Below are 22,583 nucleotides of genomic sequence, written 5' to 3'. Positions count from 1 at the left end.
TTGCTGGCTTTTACCATCAAAAAATAACCAGCCTGGTTTCATGGGAAGGGGCTCTGGAAAGTGACCATGTACAATTCCTCCTCAGAGCAGCCAAAGACAATACTGGATTGCATGGGTTTTGACCTCTTAAATTTTGGGTAGCTCCAGGGTATGCAGCAACATCTCTGTGCATCTGTGCCAGTATCTGGTTATACCCAGTGCGAGCCATTTTTTCTTTCATTCTTTCTAACCATTAATTCCTTTGCTGACTTTTGTGTGCATTGTCTTTTCTCTTTCCATTTCCACTCCTGAGAGGACTCCACTGCACTATTTTACAGGAGAAGCACCTAGCACAAGCTGAGGAATAACATACTCCACAGGGAACTGAAGGGGAACACAAAGTAAAGTGGTCAGTTGGGGTCTGTCTGGGTGAATTTAGAGGTGTCTTGCTCTACTCTTCGACTTCTGGTTATTTTAGAAGGGTCCTCTGTCACCCCACTTGGTGCACTGCATCCAAGAGCATCTCTCAGTCTCTAAAGAGCACTGACAGCAGACTTGGACTGCCCTGTCCCTTTGCAAAGCAACCACTGGCAACCTACAGGCAAACTTGGGAATTATCTACCTAGCACAAAAATGGAAATGAGCACGAAGAGAATTGGGATTGTTCAGCCTGGGGAAGAAAAGGCTTTGGTGTTACTTAATTGCAGCCTTCTTGTACCTGAAGAGAGCTTATATGAAAGATGGAGGGAGACTATTTTACAAGAGCATGGAGTGACAGGACAAGGGGGAATGGCTTCAAATGTAAAGAGAGTAGGTTTAGATTAGGGATTAGGAAGAGATTCTTTACTGCAAGGGTGGTGAGGCACTAGATCAGGTTCTCCAGGGAAGTTGTGGCTGCCCCACCCTTGGAAATGTTCAAGATCAGGTTGGACGGAGCTCAGAGCAACCTCTTCTACTGGGAGGTATTCCTGCCCATGGCAGGGGAGCTGGAACTAAAGGTCCCTTCCCACCCAAAACATCCTATGATTCTATGAAGATGGATTTATTGTAAAATTTGTAACAGCTGTACAAATCATAGCTGAGATGACATGTAAGACAATTTAAAATATTATCCTGCAGTGCTCCTGAGCTAAACTTTATTGTACAGCAGTACAACATTTCTAAGCAGGCTGAGAAAACAAGGTGAATGGCAGCTTTGCAGGTTGCAAACAATGCACGTACAATCCAGATCTTCAAAACCTGTACACATCTGTGTCTTAATCAAAGCAGTGCATCTGAGATAATTATTCACATGTATGATGGCCTTAAAAGTCATCAATTCTATGCATCAGACACTTTGGTCACAGGAAAACTATCAGTACAATTATTGTGAGCAGTAGAAAAAATGTTTATGAAATGGAGTTTAAAACTTCATAAGCAAGAATGGAATTAATACACTCAAATTTTCCTCTATAATCCAGCTTGAAGAACCTTGGAAAGATAAATGCTAGACCTTTAAAAGCAGGGATGATAAAGATAATTAATGGAAGCTTAGAAAGATAATAATGTCTCAAATCCATGTGGGGTATAACTATTGCTCAGCTTTTGAGGAAAAGGAAGATAAATTATTCAGTCTTACTCCATCCCAGCATGAAACAAAAATTCTAAAGGAAACAAGCTGTTCAAAAGCAAAACTGTGATGACTATGCCAAGATAGGAGTTAGGCTCAGAAGACCTAAAATAAATTCAAAGTTCTGGTATTTATTGGCCGATGAGGATTCTGGGTATTGTTTTAAAGCAAACCATCAAATCCTCTGCCTTGGGAAATACACTGAAGAGTTGGTTCAGTTCTAGGATTTTGTCAGGATATTATAGAATGCTTTTTGTTGGAAGGGACCTCTGCAGATCATTTGGCTGTCTCCTGCTCAAAACAAAGCACATTTTGATGTTAGGTCAGAGTACTTCTGGTTATGTGCAGCTGAGTTTGTAGTGTTTCCTATGGAGATTCTGAAGCTATATTGGGACCTTCCTCAGTTTTGGACCCTGCACCTGCACTAATGTGCAACAAGCAGGAGTTTGTAGTTAGTAGCAAAGTGAGGATCAGTCTCTTCTCCCACATAACAAGCAATAGGACAAGAGGAAAGTTGCACCAGAGGAGTTTTAGACTGGATATTGGGAAATATTTTTTCACTGGAAAGATTTATTTAGCATTGAGAACAGGCTGCCCAGGGAAGTGGTTGAGTCACCACCCTCAAAGGTATTAAAAGATGTGTACATGTGACACCTGGGGACATGGTTTAGTGGTGGCTGGGCAGTGCTGGGCTAATGGTTGGAATCAATGATCTTAAAGATCTTTCCCAACCTAAATATTCCTGTAATCTTATAAACAGCAAGAAGCACTCTTTTACTGAGAGGATGACAGAGCACCAGCACAGGTGGCCCACAGAGGACTGGAGTCTCCTTCCTTGGAGATATTAAAGGTCCTCTGAACATAGTCCTGGCTAGCTGGGTCAAGGTGAACCTGCTTGAGCAAGGGGGCAGGACCAGACAATGTGCAGAGGCCCCTTCCAACCTCAATGATTCTTGTGTTTCACTTGCCAGATGAAAAATGTTTCACTTGCTGCATTACTTCAGTGGTTTTGAAAGCATGGGCTTTGTATAACCCTTTGGAATTAAAGGATAACTTTAATTATATATATTATTATAATATAAGCAGTATATAATCTTAAACATTCAAATGACACAGCCAAGAAAGCTGCTTCTTCTGGGCATGTTTGTGCAACAACTTAGTAGTAGTAAATATTATTCACATACATCCCAGTGCTTTGTTTCAGGATTACCATAAGAGACCTGGGATCATAAACAGTAAGAAATAATGCTATGATGTGAAGAATTTATTACTAGTTATTATTCATTATTTATACAGTGGATGCATATTGTTTTGCACCCAAACACCAGTTCACAGACAGCATTTATTTCTCTGAAGAACTTCTACAAGTTTTTTTTTTCCATAGTGAACCAGTTTGGTCGTGCTAAATTGTAGTGGGTAACAACCACATATGTTTCAACTTGACAGGAGCAGAGAACAACCAAAACCAGCAGAGGCAGACCAATCTTCGGGAGAATTTGGAATAGCTGGCTCCTCCAAACCAAAACAAACGTGAATTTTGTTTCCTGAAAAGTGCCCACTTCATCCAAGAACAGAATGTTACAGCAGCTAACCATCACTTGAACGTTCAGTAATGCCTCAAATTCCAAGAGAAACCCCAACAAAATAACTTGGTTCTCCTTTTACACACGCTTCTTTTAAAATAAATGTGAATTACAAATCATCAGAGCTGCTTCTACAGAGTGAAACTAGAGTCAGGAAAAAGTGTGAGGAATTCCTTCCACGGTCTCCCTTACAGTGCTCTCACAGGCATTGACAAGGAACTTCTGTTTTGCCCACACCCAAGGAAGTGAGTCCGTGTATTTCCATTTCTGCAGGAGATGACTGCACCTTGTGGCACTGTGGGGGCAGAGGGAGCCTCGCTGCTGTAACAGGACTCCTGGCACTGCCGCCCTCCCTAGCAGCAGCCCAGCCTGCCCTCACCTCATGCCACAGAGTCACAAGATCCTCACGCTCCTCTTCAAGGTCTGGACATTTTTTCAAGAGGATTTTCAGGATTGTAGACAGGGCAGCGGTGATGCTTTAACATCAGTCTGGAGCGTCAGCCCTGGCTGATCAGAGCTTCCCGGTATGCCCGGAGCACTTCAGCCTGTGTCCAGTGGTTGAAGGTGCAGCATTCCCAATTCAAAGAGCCAGTGTGCAGAGTTTAATGTCCTGTTAATCACTCCCAGGGACAAATTTTTTTTTGTGTCTGTCAGCTTCACAGACAAGTTTTGTATCAAGGAGGAACTCAAGGCCCATGGAAATCACAGGGAGAAGTGAAGCTTTTCTCCCTTCTATTTCTTTCTTTCTTTCTTTCTTTCTTTCTTTCTTTCTTTCTTTCTTTCTTTCTTTCTTTCTTTCTTTCTTTCTTTCTTTCTTTCTTTCTTTCTTTCTTTCTTTCTTTCTTTCTTTCTTTTCTTTCTTTTCTTTCTTTTCTTTCTTTTCTTTCTTCTTTCTTTCTTTCTTTTCTTTCTTTTCTTTCTTTCTTTTCTTTCTTTCTTTCCTTTTCATTTGGTTCATTTGCTTTGCAAGCTGAGGAATCCGATGTCATCAAGAAAGTATTACATCTGTCATACATATAATGCATTTTCCTTCTGCTATGCCTTAAAACTGTGTTTTTAAAAAAATACCATTGTTTTCCTGTTATAATAAAAATTATGGTATGCAGACAGTGCACCCAAACAGTAGAGCAGCCCTCTAAAAACTGTTCACATCAGGCTCCTTTATACCTCAATCAAGCTATCCTTCCCATCAATGATTTCTCTGACATTACCCTCTTCATGCAACACCAAAATCAGAAATTACCTTGCTGAGAAAGTATCAGCTTTCTTGAAAATAATTTCCAGACCCTACCTATTAAGCACTGACAGCAAAATAATAGGAAACCACCAAGTGATCCCCTGTAAAATTCTTTCTGTGGCTGTGTTTGATGCTGACAATAGCATTACGTTCCTAAATTACAGCAACCAACCTCAGGATTATATGCACCTATGACTCAGAGAACCTGCCCTCCTTTAGAAGTGCTGCTCCTTGGAAATAAACCCTCTAGTAACCCACATCAAATCACAGGCAAGGCAGTTTCCAGGCCTTTTTATCTTGACAGGAGGCTGGGACAAATTTTATCATGAAACACCCATGACTCCTGAATGACAGAAGTATATATATTGCTTTATTTTCAATAGATAATCTGCAACTAATACACGTGAAAATGATGTAATGCTGAGAAAGAAATAAGAAAATAAAAATAACTCTAAATAATTTCAAAGAATCAAGGACTTAAATCCTGGCCAACACAAATTTTATTTAGGTTTTAAGACTGATATTTATTCCTTTTGGAAGTTAAGAGATTTTTTCTTTAAAGTGCCAAGGCCCAGAAATACTCCTTTTTCTTTATCCAAAGCTGTCATGTTTATGACCTTGTAAGTATTTGGCGATGTCAATTAGTGCTTCAAAAATGCTGCCTTTCATCTTCAAATGGAACTGGGCCTAGAAACTGGCCAGACCTCTTAGCTCTTTCAACAGATGATAAACACACTGCAAGTAAAAAAATCCAAGCAGCTTTTTATGACTTTACAGATTAATGAGCATGCCAGGGCTTTCCAACCTATTTTGCTCCAAGAAAGTATCTGCAAAAGTTGACAAATTAAACCCACATTTTGTATGTTCCAATTTATACACCATTAAAAATATGTACAGATGCATCTGAGAAAAAATACTGAAATGAGATGGTAGGAGGAAGTGGCAGATCATCAGCACAGTCTAAGCCCTAGCGCCACAGATCATTAGGAATAGCCTTTTAGAGAGGAGACTGGAAAACACCTAAGACATCTCCACTTCCTTCAAAGGAAAGAATCTGTTCCTCTGCTTCAGTACCTTCATCACATCAGTTCTGGAACCCATCACCAATCTCCCTTTGCCCTGGTGGTATGAATATACCCCGGAGTTGTAAATTTTTGTAGTAGCGTAATGCGATTACTTCAGCAGAAGTCATTGCTCAGTTCAATTTACAGACATTTTTTGTCAATTTGTATTTAGAGTAAAGAAAAATGTGTCCTGAGAGTCAATGACCAAATCTATGTTTCTTCCTCTCATTTCTTGTTCAAGCTGTTGATTCCTCAAATTCAACTCCTAAAGTAACTCTCTGATTTGAGGATACCAATACGATACTATAATGATTTGGGTTTTTTTCGTGCACCCTGCTGGTTTCACCCTAGCTGGGCTGGTGTGATGGCATGTCATGGCCAACATAATTCACTCTGTCTCTCTCTCCTTGCTTGCAGACTACTCACAAAAGCCTCAGTCTGGCAGCTGCAATCCAGTTAAATTGTGTGTCAGCCCAAAATGTAAATTTTACAAAGCTTAGTGAATTTTCAAGCCTAAAGAACCAGGAGAATGTGATTTGGGTGCCAGGGAAAACCAGTCCTTTTGTTCTGTTACAAACCATCAGTGTTATGTACTCTGTATTGCTCTGATTTCCTAAGCATTCATGTCATAGTCTGCCATAATCAGAACTTCATGTGCATCCCAAGTCTCTGCTTAGATGGGAACAGACTTGCATCTCATTTATCAATGAAACTAGACATGACTCTATTTTAAAAATGTATCCAGAGGTAAAAATGTGTTTCTGGAAAATAAAAAAATCACTGTTACAATTTGACATTCAGCAACTGAAGCCTTGTGTACCATCACAATAATTTGCCAAAAGAACCTGAAGATCTTTAACACAGCTTTTGCCACTGGACTGCACTTGGACTGGACTGCTATGTCACATCCTCACTGAAGAATCACCAGGCTGCTATCTGAAATGGTGACAAAAATACGCCAGCTCTGAGTGCAAACCCTAGGGGAGTAGAAGAACAGCTTTCACAGAGAAGCTGGAAGAGCAAATCCCATATATTTCATCACCGCATATTTTGACTGTTTTCTAGCAACTGTTCTATTCCAATATTTATAATCTCTCTCTTTATGCAAGCATCTTATGTTTTATAATAAAAAGAGTACATAAATTTCAGTTACCGTAGCAGAGCAAATTGTTGTATGTAATTAGTCATGTACAACATAAGGCGCAACTTGAAAAACAATTCGTGTTTATTCTTCCTCTGCTTAATCAATATTTTAAATATTTGTGGAAGCCGTACACCAACTTCACAAATCACCACCTCCTAAGCGAGAGAAAGAGAACAGACAACACAAATCCTGCAACCTACTGCAAATCATCAGCATCTGACAGGCTGCTGTTCAGGGAGCTACATTTTTTTGGCCCATGAAGGAAATAAGAATATAACATTTTACTTCTGTTTCCCTTTATTCCTTCTTACAATGCATTCCTCAGCCACACTGACTATTTTTTTCTTTAACATAAGAATTTTCTTCCCTCCCCACTTGTTTTTTAATGCTATTTAATTGCACAGATGCACAAAGTCAGCGGTGGCTACTTCTTCGCCTGCTATCCTTGCCTGACTTTCCAGAGAGGTTAACAAATGTTTGATCATCACTGTCTTCCCTCCCACACCATAACCTGTGGCTAACCACAGTGGGATAAACTCTGGTAGCAAAAACACACAAGTCTTAAATGCTAAAGGAGTACTGTGAGAACAGGAGGCCACAATCATGCCTCAGTTACACTATTTAAAGACTTAAAACTGCACAGCTATCCCTGAGCTCAACTAGAAAAAATTTTATCAAAACTGAAGACTGTTGTTTTTGTAAAATTTGTCATAGGTTTAACCTTGAGAATAACAAATCACTAAGTGTTGGGGGGGGCTGAAGAATCAATTTATGTTCCAAGCAAAGGGTTTTTAAAATTAAGGTTGAAAAAAAAATTAGATCTTGGCTGGTGGTGTACAGATTCTGTTGATGTATCAATCTTTTCAGGCATTTAAAAATAATATAGAGATGATAAAAGTAAATGTTCTATAACCAAAAAATCTCTTGGTAATAAAATTTCAAATTACAGCCCATGACAACACTTCTAAATTGAAGCTGTGATACAGGAGCTTTGATGGAGAAAATTGTACAAGTAACTCGCAAAGTAATTCGCAAAAGCAACAAAGAATGAAGGTGCTGCTGAGATGAACAGAAAACATAGCTGGAATGGTGTGCAGCATCCTTAAATGAATTTCAGACTGTTTTGTTGCCAGTATCTTAAGCAGTGCTGTAGTCTTATAAGGATTTCTTGGATAATTTCCTTCGACCAATAAATAACCTCACGGCAGGAAAAAAAAACAAAACCCCACCCACGATGTACAGAACCTGCCCTGAACTCAGTCATCATAAACGGCTGCACTCAGAGTCTGACACATTGATCCAAACACAGAGTTTATTGGCAAGATTTCCACCTTCCTACGGACTACTGGTAGAGGGGTTGAGGAAATATCTCCAGCAGAGGACTCATTCCTCCAAACTGTGCTGCCTTTGGGTGTCAGTCTGTGGCCCAACCCTTTAGGTAGAGAATCAGGGTAGAAAAAACAAATTGAGTAAAAGAATTAAAACTTTGCTTACAGTGGCACAGAATGAGCAGAAAACTCAAAAATCACTACCTCTGCGTGCCTCACTTTCCCTGTCAATATACTGGGTGTGCAGCATCAACTTAGAGGTTGATGAGGTTTAAATAGTTTTTCTGATATTTTCTGGCAGCCTCCAATGAAATGGGTTACAGCATGCAAAGTCGTTTTGTTCAGCTTGGGAAAAGACAGCTTTTCTTTTTAAATAACGCAGACCAAACATCCATAACCACTTAAAGGTGGCAGATCCACTAAGTGTGATTTGTACCAATGCATCTGTGGTAAGAAGGTTACAGGTACGCTTTGAGAATAAATTTCAAAGGTCTGCAAAGCATAATTAGTTCGAAAGTTCTCCTACACATTAATAATTAGTAATAAAAACCTTCTAAAGTCCTCCACAGATAGTAAAAAGCTCTTCCAGAAGCATGAAAATATAGACCAAACCCAACCCCCTAACAGCTAGTCTTACATATCCTAAGCTTCCCCCTGAAGATGGTTTCATTTTTTTCTCTCCTTTCCAATGCTTTTTCTATTCATATCATGTAAGTCTGGCAAAGTCTTCAATCTTACATACATTTACACAATTTTAAAGACCATGGTTCAGCCAGATTAGGTAGACTACTGGTCCTTAAAACAATTAATCTATAAATTCCCTGAACAATTCCATCACACAGCAAGTCATACAGTCCAGTTACATGTCAGAGAGAAAAGAAGTTTTTTCCCCCATTTTGAATTTGTCACTTTAGAATTCAGCTAACCTTGAGCTGAAGGATGGGAATATGACCAATATCTGCAAATACAGGTACCCAGAAGACAGATCCTGTCAAACAGACTTCACTTTAGTCTTTAACAATACTATGGCTGTTTGATAACTCATAACTGAGGACGATGCCATGTTTATGCATTTTAAATAACTACTGATTTAGCACTTTGGCAAAAAAAGTCTGGAGCAATTATTAGCTACACAGACATGGAAACAGAGGGAGGGAGCAGTCTTATCCCCATGCAAGGGAATGGTGAGTCTGCTGCTGAAAGGATGCATGTGGTTTGGGTATCTAAGTTTTCGCACCTGTATTTTCAAAGGCAAATGAAGAATGGAGGGGATGCAAAAGATGCAGAGCTATTTGGAGGCTACCAAAACTGGTCAATAGCAGGAAACTAGAGAAACCAGGGACCAAAGGACTGAGGACAGACTAGATGATTTACAAAAAAAAATGAAGCAAACTTTTAACTGGGAGGGTAACTAGTAAGAAGGGACCCAATCTGAAGGGCTACAGATGGTAGTTCTGTGTGATTTGAGATCACCAAACCAGCTCGGGAAGATATGCTGAAGTCAAAACTGGTAACTGGACGGGACAAAGAGTCCCTTCTGACCCCAGCCTGGGGCAGCACTGGTGGCTGTACTTATCTCCTCAGACAATAGGACAAGGAGATACAGGTTATCAATCTTCTTGCTTCATGACGCCTCATCCACTGTTCACCTTTTGTGCAGGGCACACCCTTGCCAGCATTTAATGACCTGCCATAATGCTGGGGGAGGTTCAGCCTGCAGAATGGGCAGCTTGGCAACCAAATATCTCAGTCCCAAAACAGAACTAACAAATCCAGCTGTTAGATGTCACCTATCCCCCACAACCTGGTATCCCCATAAACATGCTGACACAAATGGTTGCAAAAGGTAGGCAGGCCGTGATCTCTCCACAGCTCAAGGCAACTTAGCACATGCTTGGCTTGTTTTTAAAGTATTGTTATATTTTTATTTTTTATGTTTTTATTTTTAAAAGACACCAAGTAACCATGTTGCTTTTCTAACTTGTGATCTCTTCAGTATATAGCTGCAATTTTTTATGCCTAGCCATTAGCTAGATTCTACCAGGGAAAAGCCTTGGCTGGTTACACTACTCACCATAAGTGTAAGTCTGCTGTGTGTAAGGGGTGGGGGGAGAGAGAGAGAGAGAGAGAGGGAGAGAGAGATGGCAGGCAGGGTGAACAGGAGTCTGTGTGAGCACCTAATGTTTTTTGTGACATCATTTCACATTATTCGTAAGAAGCTTGCTAAGCACCATACCCTTACATCTCTGTTTACCCTATCTACCTACCTACCTCCCTACCTCTCTCACCTCTTCACAGTTTGTTCCTCTTTAATACATGCAAGTTTGAGCTTTTAGTTAGAGCTGCTTAGTTGATTCACAGCAGAAGAAGCTGGGACAAAAACTCTGTGCATTTTTACACACTTATTTTATGGGAGATTACACAGCTGATTAACAGTTCTCAGAATAAAAAGTGTCTCCTGTTACTTCCATTCTTGTCTATTTATTGCTTTTGATCTATTCATGCCAAAACATTCTTACTAATGAAAGTCATCGGAAAATTGTCTAATAAGGTAATTTAGAAGACAGTTCACATCTAGCATATGATCAAAAGGCACTTAACTTGCTGTTCCTGCCTCCTCTCCCCCAATAAACACATGGTTTACTAGCACTGATAAGCTTCAAAATGGTTTTGAACATCTGGGAAAAGGGCTGATCAGCTCCAGACAATTGTCGGACTCTAAGCAGACCCAGGAACAAAGGTCATGATAAATGAAACTACTGCTTTGGCTCCAAAATTGCTTCAATCATCTCCAGACAAAGCATGATTGAAATGCATCTATCACTGGATAGCATCTGGAGAACACTAAAAATGTTTTGATCAGAATCTGAGTAGCTTCTTCCAAATGATAATAATTTTAAGATGCCATGGCAAATTTTTACAACCACACTTTAGGCTAATGTTTCCTTCTGTAGCATTGACCTTGTTTTTCTACAGTGTGAAAAAAATCAATAGAATAATGGTACTGCAGCAAAATTTCAGCTTGCTCTTGGCCTACTTTAAATAACTTCATTGTCTCCTTTCCCTCTGTCTACATCTGCTGCATTTGGCACTTTCAGTTATTAAAATGAAAGTAAGTTGAAAGAAAATGTTAAATATCATAAAAAGAAACCCAGCAGCGCTTCTGTCTCACTTTGCCAGCACTGTGGTCACCTTTACCATTTGCCAGGTTGTTCTGTTCCCAGCTGTTCTGCCTGAATCTGCATGCAGAAAGAAACCCAAACTTTCTCCAAGAATATCAAATGTACTTTGCCGTTCTACAATACCTAATTTTTTTTTTAAAGGAAAACTCACCCTCTTCCCTCCAATAATATATTAGAACAAAAAAGCCCGATAGTTTACTAGTGACTTCTATTCTTTGGTGCTTAACATTGTATCAGTCCTTAGTGTGCATTTTTGCACAAATGAGTGAGCCTGGTTATAGCAGTTCCACAGTTTTACTCCACCCTGCACTAAGAATGAGGCTTTGAAAACCTTATGGGAAACTATTAACTAAAGAGAAAACACCATTCAGCCAATATTTTGACCTTTAGTCACTTTCCACTGCCTCTGGATGAGAAGCACATCCAGTTGCTGTCAACCACAGCTCTGCCTTGGTCAACAGACAAGAAGAGCATTCCCAAAAGAAAAATGGGAGCAGTAAGTTCCAGGGAAAGCCACAGAAAGCCCAAACGTAGGCAGTGGTGAAAGGAGGGAAACACTTGCTCTGCCTGGGCCTCTCAGAAGCATGGAGACACGCAGTCTTGGAGCAAGAATGACCTTTAATTCTTTTCTATGTTGTGTATGCACAACACAGAAAAGAATTAAAAATACACAGACTACGCATATAAATTTGTTTTCCTACTCTTGGCTATCCCATGAATGCAAGCCTTACAAAGGGACAGGGGATGGTCCATCTCTAACATCCTTTCAACATATCAACCACGTTAAAAAAAAAAAAAATTAAAAGGAAAAAAAAAAAAATCTGAATTCTTACTTTGGTACTGGAAGCTGGGGAGGAGTTGGCCACCAGGCTGGTGATGACCTCGCTGTTGCCGGTGGTGCAGGTGGCGGTGGCCGGGGTGGGGAGGCGCGAGGGGACGATGGGCAGGGGCAGCAGCCCGGGCCGGGAGCTGCTGGTGGTGCTGGCGGCGCTGCTGCAGTTGGTGCTGCCCACATGGTTCCCGTTGGAGCTCCAGTCCCGGCGCTCCCACCCGGCACGGTAATCTCGTTCAAAGCGGCTGTGGTGCCGTGACATCTCGCTGGAGGGCAGCTGCGGCTCAGGGGGAACTCGAGAGCCTGCCTGGAAGAATAACGACACAGAGGAGTAAGGGATGAGGGCCCAGCACAGGGACTGCAACCACCAGGCAAGACCCTGTCACGCCTTCTCTGCCTTAGGAGAGCACAGTTTCTCCTCTTTTCCCAGCTGAACATCAAGAGAAAGAAAGCAGTGTCATAGTGAATATTAATCTAGAACACAAATGAAAGAGTTTAGACAAGTACAAAGACACAGTGGAGAGCCCAGTCCCACAGACTTGAAGAAACACCGTCTGCCCAAACTCTTCATCAAAATAACAAGCAAAAACACACAAATTGTGAAAAGCCAGGCTAGAAGAAAGTCATAATTCAATGTTCTGACAACAGGAAAACATTCCCACCAGCTCCATCTTTCTGTTTTTTCAGTAGCCTTCAGATCTTTTCTGTAGCCTCTTTCCTGTACCTGACACATGACCAAATATTGATGCTGAAAATCAAAGAGAAAAAAAATCTACCCGCTAAATCTACTCATTACTTCTCTATTTTCAAAGCCAAATACTGCTTCACACATTCCCCTTTCTGCTAGAGCTCCTCACTGGAAGCTCTTACAAGAATATTTCACTCTGTGACACCTCCCCACAGTAAGGCTGCTGTATAGGGCAGGTGAACATGTTCTGTCTCCTCCTGTGCTTCTGGCTAGACTTAAAACACTTAATACACATAGGCAATCTATGGCCAAGTTGTTCTATGATCATCCTGTCCTTATCCCCTTTCAGTCTTTGTTATCTACAGATTGCATCTGACAGGTGAGGGATGCCTTAACACAACGCTGTGAGTCTAGACTCCCAACATCTAATCTTAGTTCTGATAATTATATGTTACATAGCCTAGAGCAGTTACTGAAGTCTTCCTGGCAAGGTCTCCTAATGTGCAGAATGGTGGCAATAATGCTATTTTCCCAGCAGAGTTCTGAGTAAGTGAAAGTTTACAGCATTTGCAATAGAAGAAACAATATGAATAAATTCTAAATGTATTTATTTCCATAAATAAATAATGAGTATTCAGGTCACTGCAGCACCTGATTTATTTTATTTGCATTATACAATCCACTAAGTTCTTTGTAATAATGACATCAGGTCAGTGGAAGCAATGCTGTTTCACAGATTCTTAGATACAAAAATGGATGATAAGACTCTCTGTTTATAAGGATTGTGGAGGGAGCCAGAATTAAACCCACCCAGAAACTTGAAGATAAGAAACTTCTTAAGAGAGATAAAAAACTTAGAAGTGTTATAAAACAGTGTGCCTATTGACAATGTTAGTTATTCACCTGGTAGAAATGAAAAAGGCAAACAAAACAAATCACTATGTCTAAAGGATGAAAGGTTCACCTGGTTCACTAGAGAGTTACTAGCTGAGACAAAGAATACACTTCCTCAGGTAAAAATTCAATAATATATATGAATATTACAAAACCCCACCGAATTCCCTCCCAAAATCATTATATTCAACACTTTGGTTTTTGCCAAACCAAATCTCCCAATAAGCTGCATTTTTGATGGTTATATTTTCGCTCTCCAGGAATGAGCACCTCAAGCAAAAGCCTACACAGGGAACCACACCATAGTGGTGTTGGTATTGACCACAAAATTAACATTCTTCTAAACCCAACTATTTTTTCCTCTAGTAGAATGTGATGCAATGTTTGACTCAATGATTTGAGGGCTGATGGTTCTGATATTTACTTAGATTCCTCTCTCTTTCATTTTTGCAGCCATCTGATACTTTCATTCAGAAAGCTAATTCTGTATTTTCCAGAGGACCATGTGAGCTCAGCTGTACAATGACCACAGGAAAATCCAGAGACACCAGTGCTGTGAAAGCTGCTGCAGTGAAAACAGAACCTTTTCTTTTAGTAGAGGTTAAGAAAGCAAACTTTTTCTCTAGTGAAAACTATCTCAGAATGAATTCAGTACCTAAACACAGTGTCTTTAAAGGTTAGAAATTCCACAGGTATAACGTCACTTTCATTTGTTCTATAACCATTTTGCTAAGTCAGGCAAAAAAGGAGCCTGCAAACTGCAAGCTGCAATTTCAAAATATCCTTTATTACTCCTTGCCTCCAAAAGAGTTTCTTTTTAATCCCAACAGCCTCCACTGCTGTATGAAGCTATCTTTTGTGATTGTTTGGATGGTGGCTGTCAAGTGAATGCCCTTCTCCTCTCGAGCCCGAGGATCTCCATTAGCTGTATTAGTGTACTCCTTGACAAGGCAACCAGGGAGAACCAAATCACATCTCCCCCACCCACCCACCCACACTCCTGAGCACATCTGACATTTAATTCAGCGGAGAGCAGCGGCACACATGCACACAAGTCAACAGAAAGCAGTTTTTGCCACACGATCCCAGGCACCCTGCCCCTAGCATTCCTTCTATCAGATGAGGCTGACAGGCAAGTACGTCAATAACAAGCAGGAAAAAAGCCTGTGACTAAGCCACGCAATAAGAAGTTTACTTAAAACCCAACACCCTCTTCATGAGCACATTCTCTTCTCAGCCCAGCTACTGTATTTCATACTTCCAATGAAAAAATAAAAGCTGGGGCTAAACATCAGTTTTCTTCTTCTTTTTTTTTTTTTTTTCTTTTTTTTTTCTCCCCAGTACATTGCATTAAATATAGACTACTTGTTTCAACATGTCATTTTTGGCTGGGTACAAAGTTTCTTGACAGCAACAAGATGTGCAGAAAAACCGGAGGGGATAACTATCTAATAAATGAGTATTCAACTGCTAGTGCTTGCTATTTAAAATTAGAAAGAATAGAAAGTGTTTTCATAAATAGCTGCTGAGTGAGGTAAGAAATGGGTTGTGAACAGACTAGCTAATTTTTAAGTGTATTTTTAGATCCAGAGTTTATGCTTTGTCTAGACTATTGATGTTGAGGATCACAATCAAAATAATGATGCTTTAAACATATTCTGTACTCATAAGAAGATCTTCTCCAGCAGTGTGTCCCGAGTCAAGTGTAATCATCACATTCCTCTGCACAGAACTTGACACAGGGCAGCATAAACCATCTTGAGAAACAGCAGAGACAGAGGCTAGTGGAAACCTCATTCAAACAGCAGGGAAGGCAGCAGTCACAGATCACAGACTCCTTAAGGTTGAGAAAGATCTCTAAGATAATCAAATCCAGCCACAACCCTAACCTTGTCACTACAAGTTCCACAATATCTGATTTTAGGCTACAGTTTTCTAGACATGTTCTTTGAAATTCTTTTTCCTCCTAAAATAAACAAAACAAAACAAAACAAAACAAAACAGAACAAAAACAACAAAAAAACCCCTTTCTGTTGCAGAGAGAGAGAGAAGGAGAAACATCAATGCCTAATTCTTACAAGTATCAACATCAATAGCTACAATTAATTAATGTGTTTTTACCTTTCTAAGGGAAGTTTTCCACAACATTCATGTGCAGGTATTTTCTCTTACCTAGTTTTAGATCCCTCTAAGCAGCACTGGGGACAAGAAAGAAGATTTTTACCTTGTTTTTTAGACACCATGCCAGCTAATTACAGATCTATCAACCTCAGCTGTGGGGTTGATTTTTCAGCCAGCATGATGCTCCACACTGTCACATGCAGGAGCCAGTACTAGAGCAGATAAGCTTTGGGCTATCTCAGATATGTCCATTGTACATCAGAGCCATAAACCCATGATGGAGACACAGCCAGCAAGAGAAAGAATGTATGATTTGTGCATCTCAGACTCGTAGTCCATGAGGAAGTGTATTGTACCCTGTTACTGCTGAAAATCCCTCTGTACAACCAATTCAGCTGACACACTGTCTGGAGAAGGTGGTGAAGTCAGTGAGACACTTCCCTCACCCTCTACTCAAGATGTAATCACTAGAGTAGCCAGGTGTCTTTAATCTGTACTAGAAAGGAAAAGTGTTCCTATTTGTCACATAGAATCAAAGGATTTTATTGTGCAGCCAAAAGGAACAAAAACTCTCTTAGAGGGGAAAATATCCCTCACCCTACTAAAGAGAGAGAAAAAAAGAGAGAGAAGCCCATAGCAGTTACTGGATGAACTGATAAATTCAAAGCAAAAAAAGGAGATAAATTGGTATTAAAGGAGGGCTGTGGAAAGGGCTATAAGCTCAAGAAGAGAGATTGAGCAACCAGAGGTAAATACAAATCCCATGATAAATGTAAAATGAGATTTAGTGATATGTCAAGGTAAGAAGTCCCCAAGACTGCATCACTGTGCTTGTGCTGCAAAAAGAATGCCAGAACACAGCCCTCTTTGTTTCAGACAGGTTATGCAGGAGCCAGGCATGAGGATTATATGTGCACCTGACCCCTTCCCCCATCATTTACTTTTAGAGAAAGATGGGTTTGGGAGGGTAGACCAGGAGAGGGTAATAGACTGATGAAACAATACCAAACACCTTCAGAGGAATGGGACAAGGCCACAACATGCAATGCAAGGTGAGAGAGACCATAAAAAGAAGTTACTTTAAATCTATCCCTCTCAAGGCAAAGTAAATCCCTGCTAGAGAACATAACTTTTTCTACAACCAGGAATTTTAGACATATCTCATATTAACAGCTTACTCAACAATAATATTTGAGGAAGTTTTCGGCAAAATGTGAGTGTCTTCGGGACTCAAATGTAGGGCACTTACACAGATGACAGCATCCTGCCTCCAAATTTACCCCAAACACTTTGGCCACTTGGAAATCCTCCATCGCACATAACCACCTTCCTCCTGGTACTCATTTTTCACCAAATCTCTTATGCAAGTTCGTTTGATCCTTGTTTCCACAACTTACACACACACACACACACACACTCAGAGGAAAGGAAAAGGCCAGCAGCGTGTGAGATAGCAGCATGCTGTCCTCAGGGCTCTTACCAGATTCAAACAGATCATTGCTGCAGATTTATTAAACTCAAGTGGTTAACATTTCATTTTATGCTCGATACATTTAAACATAGCCCTTCTTCCCCCAAGCCCAAAACACTCACTGTTCTGCAGAAAAAATGCTTCCTATTCATGTTCCTCTAAATGACAGTCCGGGCTCGAGCCTTGGAGCAGCTTTTTCCCTGCTTCCCACGCTTATCTAGTCAAGGTCTCCTTAAAGTGCCTGTCCCCACAGATATAAATATAAGGAAAAACAGGCTTTCAGCCAGTCTGAAGCTAGAGAATCAGATTTCTTAGACTATTAGTCAACTTCATTAAGTGACTTCAAAAATAAAGGTCAAGCTTTTAATTTAAATTTTTCCTGGGTAAGCATTTGTTTCTAAATTTACCTTTTAAATAATAACATTACAGAAACATGATAGGCGAGAGATGTTGGGAGACAGTGACGGAAGTAGATACATGGTCATTAGGGAAATGGCAGAAAAGGAGAAAGAAAGAAGCTGCAGCTTTAAAATATGCAGCTAAATAATCTTACGTGTTTTCAGACAGGATAAATGGAAGTACAGGTAAAATAGCCCATCAGAGAGCTTTAAAAGCAGTTAAGTGCATGTAATGCCTAAGTATTTTATGAGATACACACACACACAAAAAAAAAAAGAGGAAAAGAGAGATTTGCTGGAATCAGATCCAGCATGAAGAACTGTAACTGATAAAAAGGAAGATGTCTAAGTACCTAAGCTTGAATGATTTCACATATATGCTGCAGGGGAAATGTTACAACATGCAGTTTTATCAGAGTCTATCAACACAACAACCTCTCCCCAGGCACAGGTCTGAAAACGGAATTTATGCACATGGCACCAAAATCACATCGAAATATATCAGTATTACAATAAATTCTGGATATAACTCCATCGTCAGGTCATAGATGTACACATCTTCAAGGAAGTCAAAATAAAACGAGGTACTAGCAGTCCTGGCAGCTTCAGGAGCAGCTCTTCCGCAACATGCCAAGCAAAATGTTTTATTCGAGCTCAACATTTTTATAACTTACAAAGACTTTCTTAGACACATATAGAAACATTGTTACAAGCCTACACCGATCTGACTAATCCATTTTCCCTATTTTAACTTAGCTACTTTTATTTTTCTGTTTGGGTGACTTCAATGAAAGAACTCTGTTAGACAAGTGCAAAAAGAATGCAATCAAGAGAATCTGTAAAGCTGAACTACAAGCAGCTGTGTAGAAAGATAAGATCCAGAAATATTTGAGAGGCAAGGAAACAATTTTATTATCAAGCAAGGTCTACTTTTGTAAACCACTGATTTAGTCTTGTAAACAGTTTTAAAGCTCTTGTAAAATCCAAGACAAGGCAGAGAGACTTGAGCTGCTTTGCTACAATCAGATCTTAAAGAGAAAAAAAAAAGGAAAAAAAAAAAAAGCCCAAATCCTAACCCTGTAAGTGATAAAGGAGCAGTAGATTAAAGAGATTGTATAGGATTTAATTTTCCAAATATATGCTGGAGGAGGTGATGCTTTGAGATATATTAAAAAAAAGTTCTGAGCATGAATACAACAGTGTTTTCTCAGCAGAAAGCTCACTATGCAAGAAGCAAAAATTAGATTTTTGCTTTGCTATCTCAAAATATTGTAGAAAACATTGTGCACTTTTTATTTCTGAGTACTTCAGATGTATATGGAAATCTTCCCCCTAGGTAAGTAAAAAGATAAATTAGACTATCCAAATAAAAAAGAAAAACCCACTCATGATGCGAGTGAAACCATACCTTGGAGTTTCTTTCCTTCACAGTTGACAGAATATAACCTTCCTAAACGAGGGGTTACTAAAATATCTCTAAATCTCTAAGTGTATGGTTTATTACTACGCTTCTAGGAAATTTATCTTCACTGTGATCATTTCCTATCTATGGTAATCTGCTTTTCAGATACTAATTTTTTTACAATCTGAGCAGAGTGGGTAACGCATCCTTCAATTCAGGGATCATGAGCACTGGCAGGGTGAGAAAAGTTCATGAAGATTCAGGGTTGTCCCGATGCTCACACTGCTGGAACAGAAGGTGAAGATGAGTCCTGTCTTGAATCCTGTTGCTTGCCAAACCTGGACATACACAAACTCATGAAGTTTACACTAGGTGCAGGAGTGCTCATACATGTTTCTTGGACTATTCTAAAAGGCCTCCATCCACATCCTCAGATATACTTATCACCATAAATTGATAGAAAATATGTCAAAATATACTGGTTTGGGATATGTATTTGAATAAAATTCCTAACTCCAGGAGAAAACGACTAAATCTATTTCTCTTCAAGCTTCTGTTGGAAAGATCTCACAGTTGATATGGTTTCCCCCATGGCTTTGTTGTAAACCATACCCACAACCTTACAAAAAAACTCAGCACAAAATTCAACCCTCACCACCCTCTAGCCCCCAAAATCAATTCTAGGTGCCACTTGCTGCAGATTCTTGGTCTTTCCAGAGACCTTCTACAGCAACAAGACTGAAATTTTATGCAGCAGTTTTGTAAATGAAAATCTACCAGAACTTCACACAAAAGCAAAATAACTTCCTCAGATGTCTCTGCAGGGTCCAGGGTAGCTGGCAGTGTCTAGAACCCAGCCTCGTTAAAAACGGAGAGAGAGAAAAACGATGTCCCTCTGTAACACTCCTGCTTGCAAAACACTGCCCAAAACATTGTCTTCCCTAATTAAATTATCTCATTAACATGAAAAGCAAACAAAAGGAAACCAAATGCCAAGAGCTGCTGTGTTAAAGGCCAGTTGGTGCAGGGTTTGTGCAGGAAGACTTGCACGGCAGAGCCGGTGGCCAACACCTTGGCACAGGGGCTGGCAGGATGACGAGTGGTGGCCAGGGTCCAGGGGTGCCTGATGGGGACAGGTGGGGAGGGGAGACAGGGACACGACTGGATTTCTTCTGGGGAAATGGGCCATCTTCTCAAAATGTGTGAAGCGGCTGCCAGGACCTGACATACCTAATCTTGCCTAAGACTTCATAGTTAATAAAGCAGAAATGTAGAATAAGCTACTGTCAGTGTTGCCAAATGTCACAAAATAAATCTCACAAAATTTAATTAGCAGGATTTTGGCTCTTTTGGGGATGGTTTCTTAGGTGGGTGAGGCGGGGTGGGAGGAGAAGGGGACTAGGTCTTCAAATTACATTTTGGACAAGGCAAAAGAAATTTCCTTTTATTTACTGCTGTTCTCAATTTTCCAGACCCTAAAGGAAGACTGATCGATCAGTCAAAACTATTACAGGAGAAAGCTCTCTGCCAAGGTAAGGGTTAAATGCAGCCTATTTTACAGCATAAGATCTCTGAGTCACTTGCAGTGCTGCAAAATGCTGTAATAAAGAAAACGCACTTCAAATTTCCCTCTTAGAGGATATTTTTGGGTCATCTCACCCCATCACTGTTCACACTTAAAAAGCTTCAGCCAGCACCAGGTGAAGTAATAAATTTTCTCTTCCAGGACTGATGTCCTCTGACCACACAGAATTTTCTGACACACATTTTGTTAAAAGGAGACATGTATCACTCCCCCAAATCAAGAGCACATGTACACTTACAGGACAAAACAGACTCTAACCATCTGGTATATAAAAAGAGCTCATTCCATTAAAATTGTCTCAGGGAAAAAAAATAAATAAAAGAAACATTAAGTCATAGAATCAGTCATTTAGGTTGCAAAAGACCTTCAAGATCACCAAGTCCAACCATTAAACAGTGCCGAGTCCACCACTAAACCCTAAGTGCCACATCTACATGTCTTTTAAATTTACTGAACATGAGACTAGCACAGTCCATAGCAACAGGCATCCAAAGACCTCCAAAGCTTTAACATGATTTGTGGCACTCTGAAGTATGAAGGTGCAGCTATCCCAATCCTCCAGTAAGTGAATTTCCAGAGAACGCACAACATCTCTGACCCATGGGGAATAACTACAGTTTTTCCAGTTTCTGGTGCCCTAAATGTGTGACTGCCACTAGCCTCCATTCACAAAGCCTCACAAGCTTGCTCTTCACTTAAGGAGACACCTGCATTCTTGCTGTTTTAGAGATCACAGAGAGTCTGGAGAGGAGTTTCTCTGCATATTTCTGTACTTCCATCTTTTTGCTTCATGGCACTTTTTGCTTCATGGCACCATTAGTACCAGTCCATCAGTACCTGGGACCCCTTAATCTGGCTAGGAATACTGGGCAGACACCTGGGGCTTTCGGATCAAAACATTCCCTTCTCAGTGCATGTCACTGGAGTTGGCCAGAGCCCATGTTATCTGTCCATCTGCAGTCACAGCTCATCACCTCTCATGGCCTAACCATGTTTCATAAAATGGATTGACTTTACTTTCAGCTGGTTCAATAGAGTAAGTATCACTTACATCCACTTGCTATTTATGTTTTGTTTTGAAAGGTGATGCGTAAAGAACCAGAGGGACAGTGCCACCATGCTAATGAATTAATACCACAGCCAGTATCAAAGTTAACTGCCTCTCTGCTTGCTCCTCTGCCTCTTAAAAGCTATTCCTGTTACCATTTCTTCCACCACCCTCTTTTAATTTGGCGCAAGTGACTCGTGTTTTATCTTTTCAGCTGTTGGATGAAGGCTGTTTGCTGAATGCAGGAAATCAGCAGCCCACCTTTTCCAGGCCAGAGGTCTGCAGCTTTTAATTAGCTGCTTTAGAAGTAACAGGATCAAATAATAAACAGATCATGAACCTCTCACCATATCCCTCTCAAGATATGTTAGGCAATGTAGAACCTTTCAATACTACAGAGAAATCAAATCATGTTTGCCAAGCACCTACTTAAATATGCATTTAAGAATACCAAGAATCTAGTTAAAAATATAAGTTGAAAACTACTAGATTTGCAAGCACTGGCCAAAATGTTTTGCATTTTATTCTGAATGCAATAATTCAATTTCATTCCACCAAAGCTGTCAAAAACTCTATAAGCAGTCTTGTAGCGAGGCTGTTATATACATGCCAAATGCCTGTATAGCAAACATCTGGACTTGCTTCTGTTCCAGGATTTGCTGAACATAAGTCTATCTATTGTTTTTTTCTTGTGACTTTTATTTTTTTCCTCTCTCTCCTGTGCCTAAGGTTGTTTTTCTTAAAATGAAATCGTTAAAACAGGCAGAAAGAGCGGAGGAAGGAGGAGTAAGAAGAGCTCTAGCATCTGAGTAATCTTCCAGTGGGACTAATTTTACTAAGTATTTGTGCTACTGCTACCAGTCAATCACTACAAGTATTATTGAGAAGCTAAAAAAAATAAAAATCAAACCACATTTAGGAAAGTATATTGGCATAGAGAAAAGGAAAAACACATATGCTGTTCTATAAACTAGAAGCTCAGTTTACTGAAATGTCCTCAATATCAATATAAAATGTA

The 22,583-nt window shown here is 40.0% G+C and overlaps 1 protein-coding gene across 2 annotated transcripts in view; it reads right to left on the bottom strand.

Moving 5' to 3' along the window:
• The window catches only part of KLHL29 (kelch like family member 29), a 392,570-nt gene that overhangs the window by 233,814 nt on the left and 136,173 nt on the right, over positions 1–22,583 (bottom strand). For both annotated transcript variants that reach the window (XM_053937487.1, XM_053937488.1), the window contains exon 3: positions 11,960–12,265. In XM_053937487.1, coding sequence (XP_053793462.1) covers positions 11,960–12,220 — 261 coding nt within the window. In that variant the 5' untranslated portion in view covers positions 12,221–12,265. The remainder of the gene's footprint in view (positions 1–11,959; positions 12,266–22,583) is intronic.

This window comes from Vidua chalybeata, chromosome 3 (genome assembly GCF_026979565.1).
Source record: "Vidua chalybeata isolate OUT-0048 chromosome 3, bVidCha1 merged haplotype, whole genome shotgun sequence".
NCBI classification, from domain to species: Eukaryota; Metazoa; Chordata; class Aves; order Passeriformes; family Viduidae; genus Vidua; species Vidua chalybeata.
This window is presented reverse-complemented; position numbering and strand designations above follow the sequence as displayed.